Source organism: Hyposmocoma kahamanoa, unplaced genomic scaffold (assembly GCF_003589595.1).
Source record: "Hyposmocoma kahamanoa isolate Upper Pololo Valley unplaced genomic scaffold, ASM358959v1 76, whole genome shotgun sequence".
NCBI classification, from domain to species: domain Eukaryota; kingdom Metazoa; phylum Arthropoda; class Insecta; order Lepidoptera; family Cosmopterigidae; genus Hyposmocoma; species Hyposmocoma kahamanoa.
Window position 1 is genome coordinate 4,363,773 of NW_020653900.1, and position 14,600 is coordinate 4,378,372.

A 14,600-nucleotide genomic window follows, 5' to 3' on the forward strand; every position below is an offset into this window, starting at 1 on the left:
CTGGCCGTGTGCAATGAGAACTGGCATTATCCTGGTGCAAGATGATACGGCGTTTACGGTTATCTTTACGGAGTTTGTCAATAACTTCCGGCAAACAAATGTTCCTGTACCAATCACTATTCACGGTACAACGATTCTCCAAAGCAACAGTAGCCACGTGTCCAGTTTTATTAAGAAAAGAAGCAATCATCCGCTTAGAGGCACTTTGTACGCGTGCCACTTTGGTTGGTTTCGGCTCATATTGAAAGACCCATCGATTTTTGCTGAGTTTTGGGATCGTAACTATAAATCCATGTTTAGTCACCTGTTACTATATCCCACACCAAATTTGACGCCCCTTCGTTGAATCTAGTAAGCATGGCGTTGCACCATGTGACGCGATCCGTTTTTTGAGCCTCAGTCAAATTGTGTGGGATCCACCGAGAGCACAGCTTTTTCACACACAAACGTTTGTGTACTATTGATTGTATTTGACTCGTGCCTATGCTTAAAGATGTCCGAATCTCATGGTATGTCACATGCCTGTCTGTTTTGATCATACGGCGCACAGCATCGATGTTTTTGTTATTCACAGCAGTTGGACGAGCGACCATCACGAAATTCGTCACTGAGACAAACCAGCTATAAATAGTCGTCTTGCATGGTGCTTCATCGCCAAAAGCAGTTTGAAGCCGAGCGAAGCTCCGCTGAACTGTTAAGTTACAGTTAAAGTCGTAGAAAATCATACTACGAAAATTTTCACGAGTTAAATCCATGGCAATGTAGACAACGAATTTCTAAAATGACGCCACTATGTAAAAACAAGGGACAGTCAGATGAAACAAAGTGTGTACTACAGCCAAAGAGTTCCATTTTCAAATGTTGTAATTACTTTAAATTTCGTTTATGTAAGTGGCTAGTTCCGGAAACTTATAGTGCGCCCTATGTATTTAGTTCAGTTGATATAAAAAAAATCATTGGTAAAAAAAATCATGTAATGTTTTTATCGTAAAAAATTTTTAGGAATCGTGTTTTCGCACCATATAATAAACAGTGTATAGGTATCATTGACTTATAAATAAATGGACGACTGGTCTAATACAAAACCACGAAAAAAGTGTCCCAAGTCAACCTATTTAAACGTAGTGACATGTAAAGGAATATGAAAAAGCTAAAACGTTGAATTTAAATTGTAATGTCATCGCAGTGCTGTCTAATTTTGCTTGCTTCGCTGTCAGTCGAACAAACGAAGACTAAAGCGTGAATGACGCTCTGTATACGATTTTAAAGCCCTATAAGTTCGGACACTTTTTAGCGCGGACCCGACGTCCATATAATTGTAAGTCAATGATAGGTATCCTCAATTTTACTTTATATTTTTTCCAAAGTGATGGGTTTGACACCAAAGTGTAGAATTATTCCGCATAACAAATTATGCTAACTCTTAAGTGTCAAGCTTGACCGACCTTTGAGCTTGTGCCATTTCAAGGTTTGTTCCAATCCAAAGACCAAAGTGTCAAGATTAATGTGCTCTGGACTGCACTGTCGCCGTTTAACATCAGGTAAAATGAGAGGCCAAATACGCGTACCTACCTATATTTTTCCATAACAAAAATTAATCACTAATTATCAAAAAGTACTCATGCTATCTTAGATACATGGAGTTGCAGTCCAAATTTGATTTAGCAAAAACCAATTTTTATAACCATCGCAAATCTAAAGCCTGCTACCGCATGATACCATCTAAGTCATCTCCTTCTCTGACCCAATACGTAAGGTAGCTATAAGTTATCTTCAACAATGTATTATTCCTACTCATCTACCACCATAACGTGAACTCCAAATCTATCATATTATAAAGTGCATTGTCTGCTACGGAAGAGGTCGGCCGACCGCCGAACGTAAATAATTTAAGTGTCTTAAAAGATTCAAAAATAGTTTCCTAACATTGCCCCCCTTAATATGTACACCATTTGTCAGGCCATAACTGGATTTAAACGACGCGTTACACGACAAAAGGACACGCCTCCTCACAAAAATATACCTGTCGCATTTCAACTTTGCCACCAATAATGGGCTGGAATGTATTGCCGTCTCGTTCTGTAGAACAGTCGTGCTCATGTTTACCTTGTTAGAGCTCTCGTAAAAACGTGCCAAGTGCTCTACAACGCTCTACAAGATGTTACTCTAGTCTAAATGTATTTAAAGAACGTTTTTCTGTGATGGTTGAAATAAAGGGGGGATGAAATTGAAGTCAAACAGAGAGTAAAAGGGACGGAACGTGCTCTTCTGTTTAAGTTAGTGGGTCCAAACGAGTTTTTGTGTTTATAAATCGTATTAAGCTTTTGTTGGAAACTGTTCCACTCAACGGGCAATAGTTGAGGCGTTTGTGCGGTCAAACTATCACGTTCGTAATTCGAAAAGTGGTGGGGACCGCGCTGATTGGCTCGTATTGTTTGTGGTGATTCGGTCGCGGTCGGTCGAGGGAAGCGCGCGAAAATTTTCTAAATTAGAACTTAAATCCGATTGGAATTATATTCTGAGATTCAGATTTCAAATAATTTCGACCAATCAAAATTAACGTGAATACTTTGAAAAATGTTTCCGGACGGTACATCAGAGATTAGGTGAAAAATTTGTGCCAGTGTTCCAATTTAAGGACAAGCTAAATAGTAAAAAATGTCTTCAGTGCATTCAGATGACGATCAGGAAGAGATCAACGTGGACTCCGACAGTAGATTGTCGGGTCAGTGCGATAGAAGTATTATTTCGGAAGACAGAGATTCAGAGCACAGCTATCATGAGAGATACCGTGATTCACCGAATGAACACATGACAGATACTCAGCAAAGGGTAAATTTGCCGTTTAGCATATCTCGTCTCTTAGGCAAACAATTCGAGGATTTAGAGAAACGCCGTAATTCTGGGGAAAGTGATGACAGGAGTGACCAGGACACTGAATCTGAGAGTGCTAAGGATGATGCGAAAGACATTTCTGGGTTGCCTTTGAATTTTTCTCATACCCCAGGACTGTATCCTAATTCTGGACTGTTGTTGAGACCTGGTTTAGGGTTGGGTGGTGGATATGGGTTTGGGGGCAGTCCAGGGGTGGTGAGAGTACCTGCTCATAGAGCGTTGGGAGCTTTGGGCGCGTGGGGAGTGGCGCTAGACCCCATGCGGCAAGCTGCAGCTGCTGCCTTTGCGCATCAGGTTGTTAAGGATAGACTCAATGGTGAGTACTTCATCAATACACTTTATCTTTGCAAACTTCAATATCAATATATATATATAGGTATTATACTATATACGTACTTGAGCCAAGAGGCATGTCGCGAACTGATGGCAAACGCCCGAACGGAATGACTCTCATCCCTTGGAGTATAGGCCGGGCACTGGTGTGGGAAGCCACGTGTGCCGACACACTTGTCCCATCCCGTCTCCAGCATACGAGCAAGAGAAAGAATAAAAAGTATTAAGTACCAGGACCTCGGTTCCGAATGCCTATTTACATCCTTTGGAGTCGAAACCCTTGGGCCGTGGGGTCTCGGTGCCCTACATCTGTACAAAATTTTATCCAAAAAGTCAATAGACTGTCTGGGAAGCCCAAAGGCTAAGCTACCTTGCCCAGCGCATTAGCATAGCCATACAAAGGGGGAACGCTGCCAGCATCTTGGGCACCTTGCCGCGGGGACCCAATTTTATTAATGTAATTTAATCCTAGTTTTAGTTTATACTACAGCGAAGTCGGATTGAGGGTAAGTTTCATTAAAGTTGTTATAAATACCCCAACATGACGATAGAACTTATTAATGTAAATCTATAATAAACATTTCATCATGCAGTTTTGTGTGCCAATGATTCGCACGATTCTACTATTCAGAAAACAATGTCCGGCAAGGTCTTGCACATTATGATTTCTTCCCAACGTTTCGCGAGTCTTAATACTAAATGTGCCAGAAAAATCACACCAACACCCGGTCTCAAATTAGAATTCCATCTACTATAAGTAAGATCAACGATATGAATTTCGGGGCACTACGCAGAACAGCCAGACCCAAATCAATGGAATTTTGGTATATGAGCTGTAAGACGTTGACATTACGTGTATAAATAATAACAAGAACAACGCATACCTACACTCGTAGTTCCGCACTAGGGAAACCCTTTATCGCAGGTGCCATAAATACACACACCCCAACTCACGAGAAAAATAAATGTAGTCTTCGGTGTGTTGGCCATACAAATATTATTATTGTTAATACAGTATAATACATACTGCCCTCCTTGTCATAAGTAACAAATTTGCATTTTGGTAACTTTCGAGATACTGCCAACAAAAGTCTTTCTTTTAACAATAAAACTGAAACTAAATTTTGACTTTTTGATAAAAACAACCGACTTTAAAAGTTCATGGAATTACGTCTATTTGCCAAATTTTATTGAAATCGGTTACCGGAACGTGCGAGTAACTGGATTCAGCCCATAGTTTGCCACTCTTAGAGGTGGAATATTATTTTCAAATTTATATAGACCCAATACTGAGGTAAGCTCTTTCCTGCAAAAAAAAGAATCATGAAGATCGGTTCACAAATGCCGAGTTATCGCGTAACATACATAAAAAAAATGCTATCTAACACAGAACCTCCTCCCCTTTTTTCAAGTCGGTTAATAACTTGACTTGTAGAGTTCGTTTCGCTGATCCAATCTAATTCAATTTTGTAAAAAAATGACGATTACGTTAGTTATATAAGGGTACCATGGTAGGTTGGTACGATATTTTGTGCCAATTAGGATGGATGCACTATTAGTTAATCATCCCCATGTAGTTGACCAATTTCGACTATAAACGTCATTAACAATGATACGCGCAAACTTTTCTAATTAGAAAAGATAATTTCCTAAATTGATCGAATTTCCTCAGGAGGAGCGCATAGTGCTAACCTCAAAGAAATAATAGACTTATTTGATCACCAGAAAATGTATTAATAATAAATAGAATAAGAATGTGCCTGACAACTACATTGGGGTTCCCTACTTGAGATCGAATGCTGTTTGATCAGACATTAATTGCTCGAAAACATAAATGAATTGTTATATTAAATCATGTATTTTAGGTGAAAAAACGAAAAGTATTGGACAATGGACGATCTTATTCACGTCACATATAAAATGTTACAAAAATAAATACATTGAACTGTTTGTGGCTAGTACGATTGCAAAAAAACTTCAACACATTAGACTATAAATCGTGAGTTCTAAGGTTTGCCACATCGATTCATCAAAGCCCCTAAAGAACATGTGCACACATTTCATTTAGTTAAACGCAATACTTATTAAAATTTTTCTTCACATTTCAAGGTGCGAAAACTCCTCTGAATTTGTGTATAAAAAGTCTGCTGTCAGCTATACCACATATAAAGGTGTCTCAGTAAGAGTGCACTTTTTAAATTTAGAATCATTTTTTTTTCGCGCAAGTGGCAACTCTGAAATTTGACAGCCGTCACCTATATTTATTCCGATTATTAAAAATGGAGCGCTTCACGAAAGAACAACGCGTTATAATTGTGAAAACTCATTACAAAAATGGGGAAAGTTACGCTGAGACCGCTCGCAAACTTCGCCAAATTTTCAGTCGAGAAAGTGCACCTAATGTGTCAACCATTCGAAGAGTGGTTAAAAAATTTGAAGAAACTGGGTCGATTGTGGATATTAACACTCCTTTGTGTCAACGTACCGGTCGGTCTCTTGAAAACATTGCAAACTACGCATTAACAATTATCAATTTGTTTTGCGATTTAGGAAAAAAAAAATTGCCTGGTCTCAAAACAGGGAATTCCCTGTACAGTAGGTATCATCTAAATATTCACTATTTGTAAAGCAATTAGTGCAAATACTTAGTGGATACTTATGTGTGGGCACCGACTGTATTATGTAACGGAATTAGCTCTGGATCACTTCTTCAAAACAAACAGTTAAGAAAGTACACTTCCCAAACTGTCATACAGGGAATCGAACCCGGAGCCCCCTTATACCACAGCATAAACCGTTGGGCCACCAAGGCCGTCAAAAAGTAAAAAGTAAGCTTTGTTTTGAAATTTTCATAATGTTATCACAGACAATCGGATAACAAAAGCTCTATCTAAAGAGGCCACCAATGTCTCGGCGCCCGGTGGTTTATCAGGTATTTTTTTTGTTAAGGAATGTTTTTTTTCTACTCTCTTTGTAGCGGAATATTTTTCTGAGTCTTCTTTGTGCCGAAATCATTAAACAAATACGGTAAATCTTCATAAACTAATATCAAAATTTATAATTTGACTGAATATTAGGGATTGCTACGGGTTTTGAAGGGTAAGGGTGCAAACATATCCCAATTCTTTACCAATAGCGCAAAGGTACGACAAAGGAATCGAATATACTAACGATATCTATGTTTTCCGAAATACACATGATTCGATCGATCATCACGATAGTCGTATCGATCCATCGCAACTCCCTTAGCATTATAGTTACCGACATAACCATACACAATCGATTTGTAGTCTCACTCAGTCTGAAACAACGGACCGTGTAGACAACGTCGTCTTAAAGTAGCCTTTACAATTAATATAAAAGCTTCGAAAAGTGAATTAAAAATTATTTACTATGCAACCAAAAATGTTTGTACAACAAAAAATATGGAAACCGAATTAGACAGGTTATTTTCTGATCTGTATGTTCTACCTAAATTCGAAGGCAATTTTTATTATTTAAGTGTTCTAGAATATTGTCATGGAGTGTTATTTAATATTCCAGTGTAGTATCCTGAAACATTATTTAATATTTCACCACAACATACTTGAGTATTTCAAATATTTACAAAATGCCACCGAAATTAGACAATACTAATTTGATAATGACCCAAATACTATAAGTTCCGAAAAATCTTGACGTAATACTACCTCTACCAACTTAATTTATATTTTGTCCAAAACTATTGTTAGCCATTTTTATCGTAAATCACCTATTGCAATTTGAAAAGCGACCTTATACATTTCATACATTTCTGTGATTGTTAAACTATTTCATAATACGGAAATACCTACTATATTAGGGACTATATCGGACATAGGTACGTCGGTAAATTGCTTTTTATTTCGGAACTTTAGTATGTTATTCGGAAGTATATTTTTTTTCGTTGAATTAAGATTTGAATAAATATGATTAATTTTGTCAGTATGTTTTGGGTTTATATTTCAGTAACACATAACAATGCAGTGTTTGTTACAATTAGCCTTTAGCTCGATGTAATTTCATTTGTTCGTCGGAACCTTCATTATTACTATTTATATATACGGAAACTATAAAATGAATAGAGAACATATCAAATGAACAAGTAATGAAAGGGGTTAGGGAAGAAAGAAATCTTTTAAATACGATAGAGAACAGAATAATAACGCACATACTCGTAGCCCCACACTAGGGAGACCCTGTGTCGCGGGCGCCATGGACACACGCATAGATAACCACATGTAACGCCCAAATTCATGAGAGAAATAAATATAGGCCGTACGAATATTTCTTCCGACCCGGGAACCGATTGTAAGACTTCTGCGTGGCAGCGCAGTGTGGTAATCGTTCGGCCACTGAGGCAGTTGAGAATACAAAACAGAAGGGGGAAAATGTGTGGACATTTTTTACGTAATGATTACGAATTCGTGAGAATTATAATTAAGGGGAAAATAGAAGGAAAAAGAGAGAGTTCCTCGCTATCCTCTCTTTCGGCCAAGAATGACGTACTGTGAACAAATAAAGAAGAACATCAAAGTGAGCAACTAGAGATCAAGGAGCTGGCTACGAACCATGAGGAGTGGAAGGCTACACCGACAATGCCTGGACTTGAATAGGATGATAAGATAATCGCACAAGATTTTGACGATCTCCGTGGTCGAGGTTTTCATTCCCGACTTCGATCCCCGACGGGTTCAATGTAGAAAACTAACTTTAATACTTTTATTTTGATAATATACAGGTAAGGTAAAAAGACAATAAAAGCTTAAATACTAGAAAGTAAAACTAGGATTCTTAAATTATATGACTAAAATTGGGTCCCCGCGGCAAGGTGTCCAAGATGCTGGCAGCTTTTTTTCCCCTTTGTATTGCTATGCTAATGCGTTGGGTAATGAAGCTGCCGGGCCTTGGGTATCCCAGACATTCTATTAATTTTTTGGATAAAATTTTGTACAGATGAAGGGCACTAGGACCCCACGGTAGTCGGGGCCGAGATCCAATCTACAACTTTTCTATATTGTCTCTGGTCTGGGTGTTTATGGTATTGTCGAAGTTTCAGATTTCCATAACACATGCTTTAGTTACTTTGGGATCAGAACAACTTATGTAATGTTGTCTAACATTTATTCTCAGTTATATCGTCACTTAAATTTTAAAAATCAAATGCAATTGTTGCATAGCATTCGACCATTCCATATTTAAAAAAAATTCAATAGAGTTACTTCTTGCACAAAAAAATCTTGAAAGGCCACCTTTGTGCAAACGTCCACACTATTGCTGTTGCGTGTTATGTGATGACACACCCAAGGAACTTTTTTTTGTCCAAGGCGAGATTGAAGGCGCCTTGTGAGTTGTAATTTGTCGCGCCGACGGTCAAGGGTCTTTTTTATTTATTTGTTTGGCTTTCGGTGACGCCAAATTGGTATGGGGAGAAAGATTTCTTTTGCAACCTTCACGTAACGCGTAATTGTACATTTGGCATATTATTTAGCAGTTCTTTGTCTATTGTAATCGACGTCTAAGTATCTAAGTTTTAGATCTTATTGTACTTGTACCACTAACTTCAGTTCCATTTACGAATATTAATCAAAAAAAGAAATTAAACGTATCTACTGAATTATTAAGCATTTTTGTTTTTCGAAGAGCTGAATACATTTGTTTTTTTGAATAAACGGAACAAACTATTCATTAAAGTAACAAATTAACGCTCAAGTGGCAATAACCCGGGCACATTTAGGGCCTTTGCCATTTTTTTTGCGACCACCGGCAACGGGAGGAAGCGGTATACGGCCTATAATTGAGACAAGTTCCTATAAAAAAAAGGAAAAAAATCTGTACGTGTGCCGGAAATGCTTTAATGGTGACATAAAAACACCTCAATCTTTGGGCGCCAAATTATTTGACAGGTCATTTTTAGTAAGAATCTATTACTTTGTTTCTTTGAACTGAACGTGAAGTAAAGTTTTTTTCCTGTTAGATTCTTCCTTGTGCACAAGCCGCACGAGGTTGGTCCCATTGCATAAATTAATATGTATTAATTATGCGAAGTTATTTTGTTATGATATCTAGTGACGGGACGAACAAGTCGTGCACCTAGCGGTAAGCGACACACCTGTTCATAACAGTAACAGGGCCGCTCAGAGTTTTAAATCCCAAAGAACTGAGGGGCACTACCACTGTGCCCTTCTCCCTGAGACAGTCCCATGTACCAATAATGTCACCGGCACCCTTACCTTTCAAAACCGGTAATGTTCACATTACTGCTTGGCGGCAGAAATGGTTAAGGTGGCAGTACTTCCCTGAACGAACTCTTTCACAAGGAGTTTTACTGCTACTAAAGTCTGTCTTTGTAGCCAGTCAGTCTGCTGGTCATCCATGGAGGCTGAATAAAAGTTAAGTAAGTAAAGTTCGTGAAATTACATCTATTAGCCAAGTTGTATTAAAATCGCTTACTGGTACCTCTTAGAGATGGAATATTTTCTTGAAATTCAAATTCAATCAATACTGAGATACTCTTTTTTTTTTTGTAACAAAAAAAGAATCATCAAAATCGGTTCACGAATGTTGAAGTAATTGCGTCACAAAAAAAGTCGAATTCAGAACCTCGTTCTTTTTTGAAGTCGGTTAATTAAGAGTAGATTAGACCTATAGGATAGGTAATGTAAATAAAAATGAATAATGTGTTGCTTGCTACCATGAAGAGGCCAGCCTAATGCCAATCTGGAGACTAACAATAATCTTCCGTCGCTACATCACAATGGCATCTACGAGATCCAAACAATTAAGAGATGCTCAATATCTAATAAATTAAGAAGCATTTCAGTGCATAAGCACATAATAAAGCATGTACATTTTGAAAGGATAACCAGGTAAATAGTATGTGTTCGTGTAAGTTGTACAAAATAAGTAAACAAATAAAAAAAATTAAGAAACTATGCTTAGCATAGCTTCTAGCACAATGTGCTAGACGGCATAGGTTTAATCCAGCCAGATCAAAGGAATTTTAAGGTTCGTGTAAAGATCGAAGGTATTTGTGTGGAGTAATTTCACAAAAAAAGAATTGAATAGCACGGTGGTAAAACATCCTGGCATTCAATAAATCTAAGTATTTTTTTCAGTAGCAGTAGAGGTCCTTGTGAAAGAGTTCGTCCAGGGAAGTACTGTCACCTTACCTATTTCTACCACCAAGCAGTAATGTCAGCATTACTGTGTTTTGGTTTTAAAGGGTATGGGCGCTGGTGAAATTACAGGAACATGGAACTTGTCAACTTATATCTCAGGGTCACATTGCTCCTAAGATCTTTGCGATTTAAAGCTCTGAGTGGCACTGCAACTGTTATGGAAAGGCGTGTAGCTTACCAACAGGCGCACGACTTGTTCGTCCCGTAACTTGATATTATATATTTTTTTAAATTAGGAAAAAAAAAAGAATTTCGGTCTAACTTAAAATGGCTCAGAATCCGACCTCGCAGAAAAATTACTATATTACCCCAAGTTACCCCCTTCCCGCTCAAAACGTACATGTGACACTGGAATACTTCTACAATTCCAATTCAATTCCGATTTTTTTTTTCAATAATTCTTTTATCGTATTATGCAGCTCATGTGTGGAATAAATTGCCTGCCAGCATTCGTGACAGTCCATCGGTTGAATCATTCAAATGCAAATTAATAGAGAACTTCCTGTCGAACTCGGCAGTGAATCGGTAACATATTATATAAACTAGTAATTCGTTTATATAATATGCGTATTGTATGCTTTTATGTATATTTGTGTATGATAACTTTATGCAAGTGTATATACAGAGTGTCCCACGACTGTGCGACACGGAAAGTGCTTTAAATATTGTAAGAAAGAAAGAAAAGTAGTTTATTTCGTAACCTTATGACAAAATGTATATGACGGAATGATAATAAAAAATTAATAATCTTAGGATAGAACACAAAATAAAAGAATTACATTTAAAAGTCACCAAAATGGTCTCCTCTGAGCTCTCGCACACGCACACGCACACGCACACGCACACGCACACGCACACGCACGCGCACGCGCACGCACACGCACACGCACGCACGCACGCACACACACACACACACACACACACACACACACACACACACACACACACACACACACACCCACACACACACACACACACACACACACACGCACACACACCCCAGACATACTTTTTGTTAATTGTTAAGTGCTTACTTTTAAGTCATAATTGTTTCCGTGGTGGGGGGTCTGGAAGCTATGGCACAGGTTTCGACCTAGTTTAGATTCCAACTTCCTCACAAACTATAATTAGTTAACACAACGAGTACTTATTAGTATATGTAACAAGAATTTTGTAGTTTGTGATGTTACAAAAATAAACTATTTTTTTCGTTTTTTATTTTGTAACAAAACGAGTGAGAGCACCTCGTTTTGCTGGTTTTCAGTGAAGCCGAATAAATCACAATGATGATTCGTCTTCGTCCGAGCAGTAAAAAGCATAAAAAATACAATAAAGTTAACTAGGTAAATGTAAATGAAAATTAAATACGAATAAAAAAAAAGTAAAAATGTGTGCAGTAAAAATGGGTAAGATACGTATAAAGTAAAAACCAACATTGATTGTGCGTGTATTGTATTGTCATGTATTTGTGGCTGGGATATTAATGTCAGTAGTAAAATGGCAAGAAGGTACCGCACGACTGCCACTGCTGTTAGACACTTGAGTAAATAATAAAAATTTCTTAAATGGTGATTTGAAGGCGGCAACAGATTTCGTAGGTAGGATGTTCTGCTTCATAAAGATATTATTTTATTTTTAACAGTAAGCAATATTGCATTCAAAGACTTAAAAAGTTACTTGCCTCATCCGGAAACGGAAACGACCTAAAGCACAACATTGATTTTTATGATATTTATTGAAAGACTCAATTATAAGGATTAATTAAATCTATCATATCTAAATAATAAATCTATCTTATAAAGTATCACCGTTCAATTATAAAAGCAAAATGTTTTATCTCAGTACTGCTCTCCTTGTCATAACTAACGCATTTGTATTTCGGTATATTGGTATAAAAAGTTTTTTGTCACCTAAAATAATAATAATAACACGCATACTCTCATAGCCTCCCCCATTAGGGAAACCCTGTATCGCGAGAGCCATGGACACACATAGATAACCACAAATTACACTCAAACTCAAGAGAGAAGTAAATGTAGGCCATATAAATATTTCTCCCCGCATGGGAATCGAACGAACTGTTCGGACTCGAAAGCAGTTAAATAACTTCAAAGTACTTTTCCTCCGTGTCGCATAACCTTGGGCACCCTGTATACTATTATTTATTTATAATGAAATAAATCGTTTTAATTTATAATTATAATTTTGATTTGTTTGTATTAATTCAATTAATTTATTTATAAACTTTCTGGTAATAAGGAAACATTGATTACTTGTGAGACAGGCTTAGCCTAGTGCATGAATCGAGACCTTTACGTGATAGGTATACGCTGCAACAAGTTGTGTTTCTAATGTTGTATTTCATATCTACTATGTATTTAATTTTGTTGTCAATTTTTCTAAATTCTTTCACGCAGCTTGAGTAACTAGAAAAGATCCTTCTGAACATCTTTTGTAACACGAATTTGGATGCCTTACTTTCTCATACTCGTATCTTATAAAGAGTGGTTATTCAGGAGATGGCAAAACTGTATATTTATTTTAAATTTCTTATCAAGGGTATTCATTTGGATGCATTACTTTAAGAATAGGTAAAAGTAAGTATGTAAATATGATGTGAAATCGACATGCAACATTTATATACATAATCCATTTTTAGCATTTCAGTTACTTTGTGCTTTAAGATACGAGTTTGAGAAAGTAAGGTGACGATTTTGAATGTTTTCTTTGTACAATAAAAAATAAAAATAAAGAGACGTATTTGCCGGTTTGTATAACTAAAGAAAAACCACTAACCACTCACCTTTACACAACTGAAGAGTGAGTTAAATGTTTATTACGCTTTTATAACACTAAACAGTTAATCAAACTAAAGCAGTTTTACGCCTTGCGGCAATCAACCGTTTAAAAACTCTTTATACTGTTCACTTTACATTCACAAATCGTTAGTAATAAAAAAAGCCGCCACACTGGTGCTGTAAAAGCACAATTACACGATCTTTTAATTATTCTGCCAATCGAGTAACTTTAAAGGTGTAATAGAGTAGCAAGAATGTCAGAAACATTTTTTTGACTTGTAACGATATTTTAAACCAGCTTTAATAAAGGATAATATTATTTGATTATCTAAGTTATAATTCATCTAATTCTAAATGTGCAGTTTTTAAATAAATGATATTTGTTTTAAGTTTTATATACATATATTGTTCCGTCTATATTTGTTGATCTATGGATAAATTATAAACGAACTGCATTCAAGGTGACACTATCATTACGTTTGGACGTACTAAATTAATATTTGATAGTCAAAAATTATATTTGTTGCTCTTTTTTCATATAGGTCAAGTTTTGCTTGTGTCCCGAACATGGTTTCAGGTTTCTTGATGCATAGTTTTGAGGGTCAACATGAAACTATAAAAGTTAATTTATGCAAATCAAACATTGGCTCTGAACAGATTAAAATATAAATTGTGTTAATTTATTTTATGTCTCAGAGAAAGAGGAACATTAAAAATATGACCGTTTAGATTTTTTGCTTGCTGTTTTTGCAAATTTAAAATTGCAATTTAAATACATAGCTTTTACAAACATTGACGAACCTCGTGTGAATAAAATAATAAAATATTTTTTTATGACACTAAGTGACGGGACGATCAAGTGATGCGCCTGGTGGTAAGTGACACGCCTGTTCTTAGCAGTCGCAGGGCCACGCAGAGCTTTAAATCGCAAAGATCTGAGGGGCACTGCCACTGCGCCCGTCATCCTGAGACATAAGTTGACAAGTGTGCCTGTAATGTCTCCAGCACCATTAATTACCCTTCAAAACCGGAACACAGTAATGCTGACATTACTGCTTGGCGGCAGAAATAGGTAAGGCGGCAGTACTTCCCTGCTCTAGTGCTACTAAATTAAAAATAATTATTTTGCATTTGGATTTATTTTTACTCAAACTAGGACAGCACACAACATAACGAAAGAAAGACATCATTTTATACATTATTTGCATTGTAGGGTAAAGAGGGGGATGCTTCGTTGGTTTGGTTACCTAGAAAGATTGAATATTGGTACACTGACGAGACGACGACAATGGAAGAGGTTTGTCAGGAGCGTAGTAGGCGGAAGTCCATAGTCTCAGCCTACTCCGGTGGGCGACACGCGTGATCATATGTATCT

General features: G+C 37.0%; 1 protein-coding gene across 1 annotated transcript in view; it reads left to right on the forward strand.

Annotated features, from left to right (window-relative positions):
* The first annotated feature begins 2,469 nt into the window (after positions 1 to 2,469).
* LOC113232543 (T-cell leukemia homeobox protein 3-like) overlaps positions 2,470 to 14,600 on the forward strand; it is a 71,235-nt gene continuing 59,104 nt past the window's right edge. Inside the window, exon 1 of the mRNA XM_026467308.1 lies at positions 2,470 to 3,211. Within this exon, the coding sequence (XP_026323093.1) occupies positions 2,659 to 3,211 (553 nt within the window). The 5' untranslated portion in view covers positions 2,470 to 2,658. The remainder of the gene's footprint in view (positions 3,212 to 14,600) is intronic.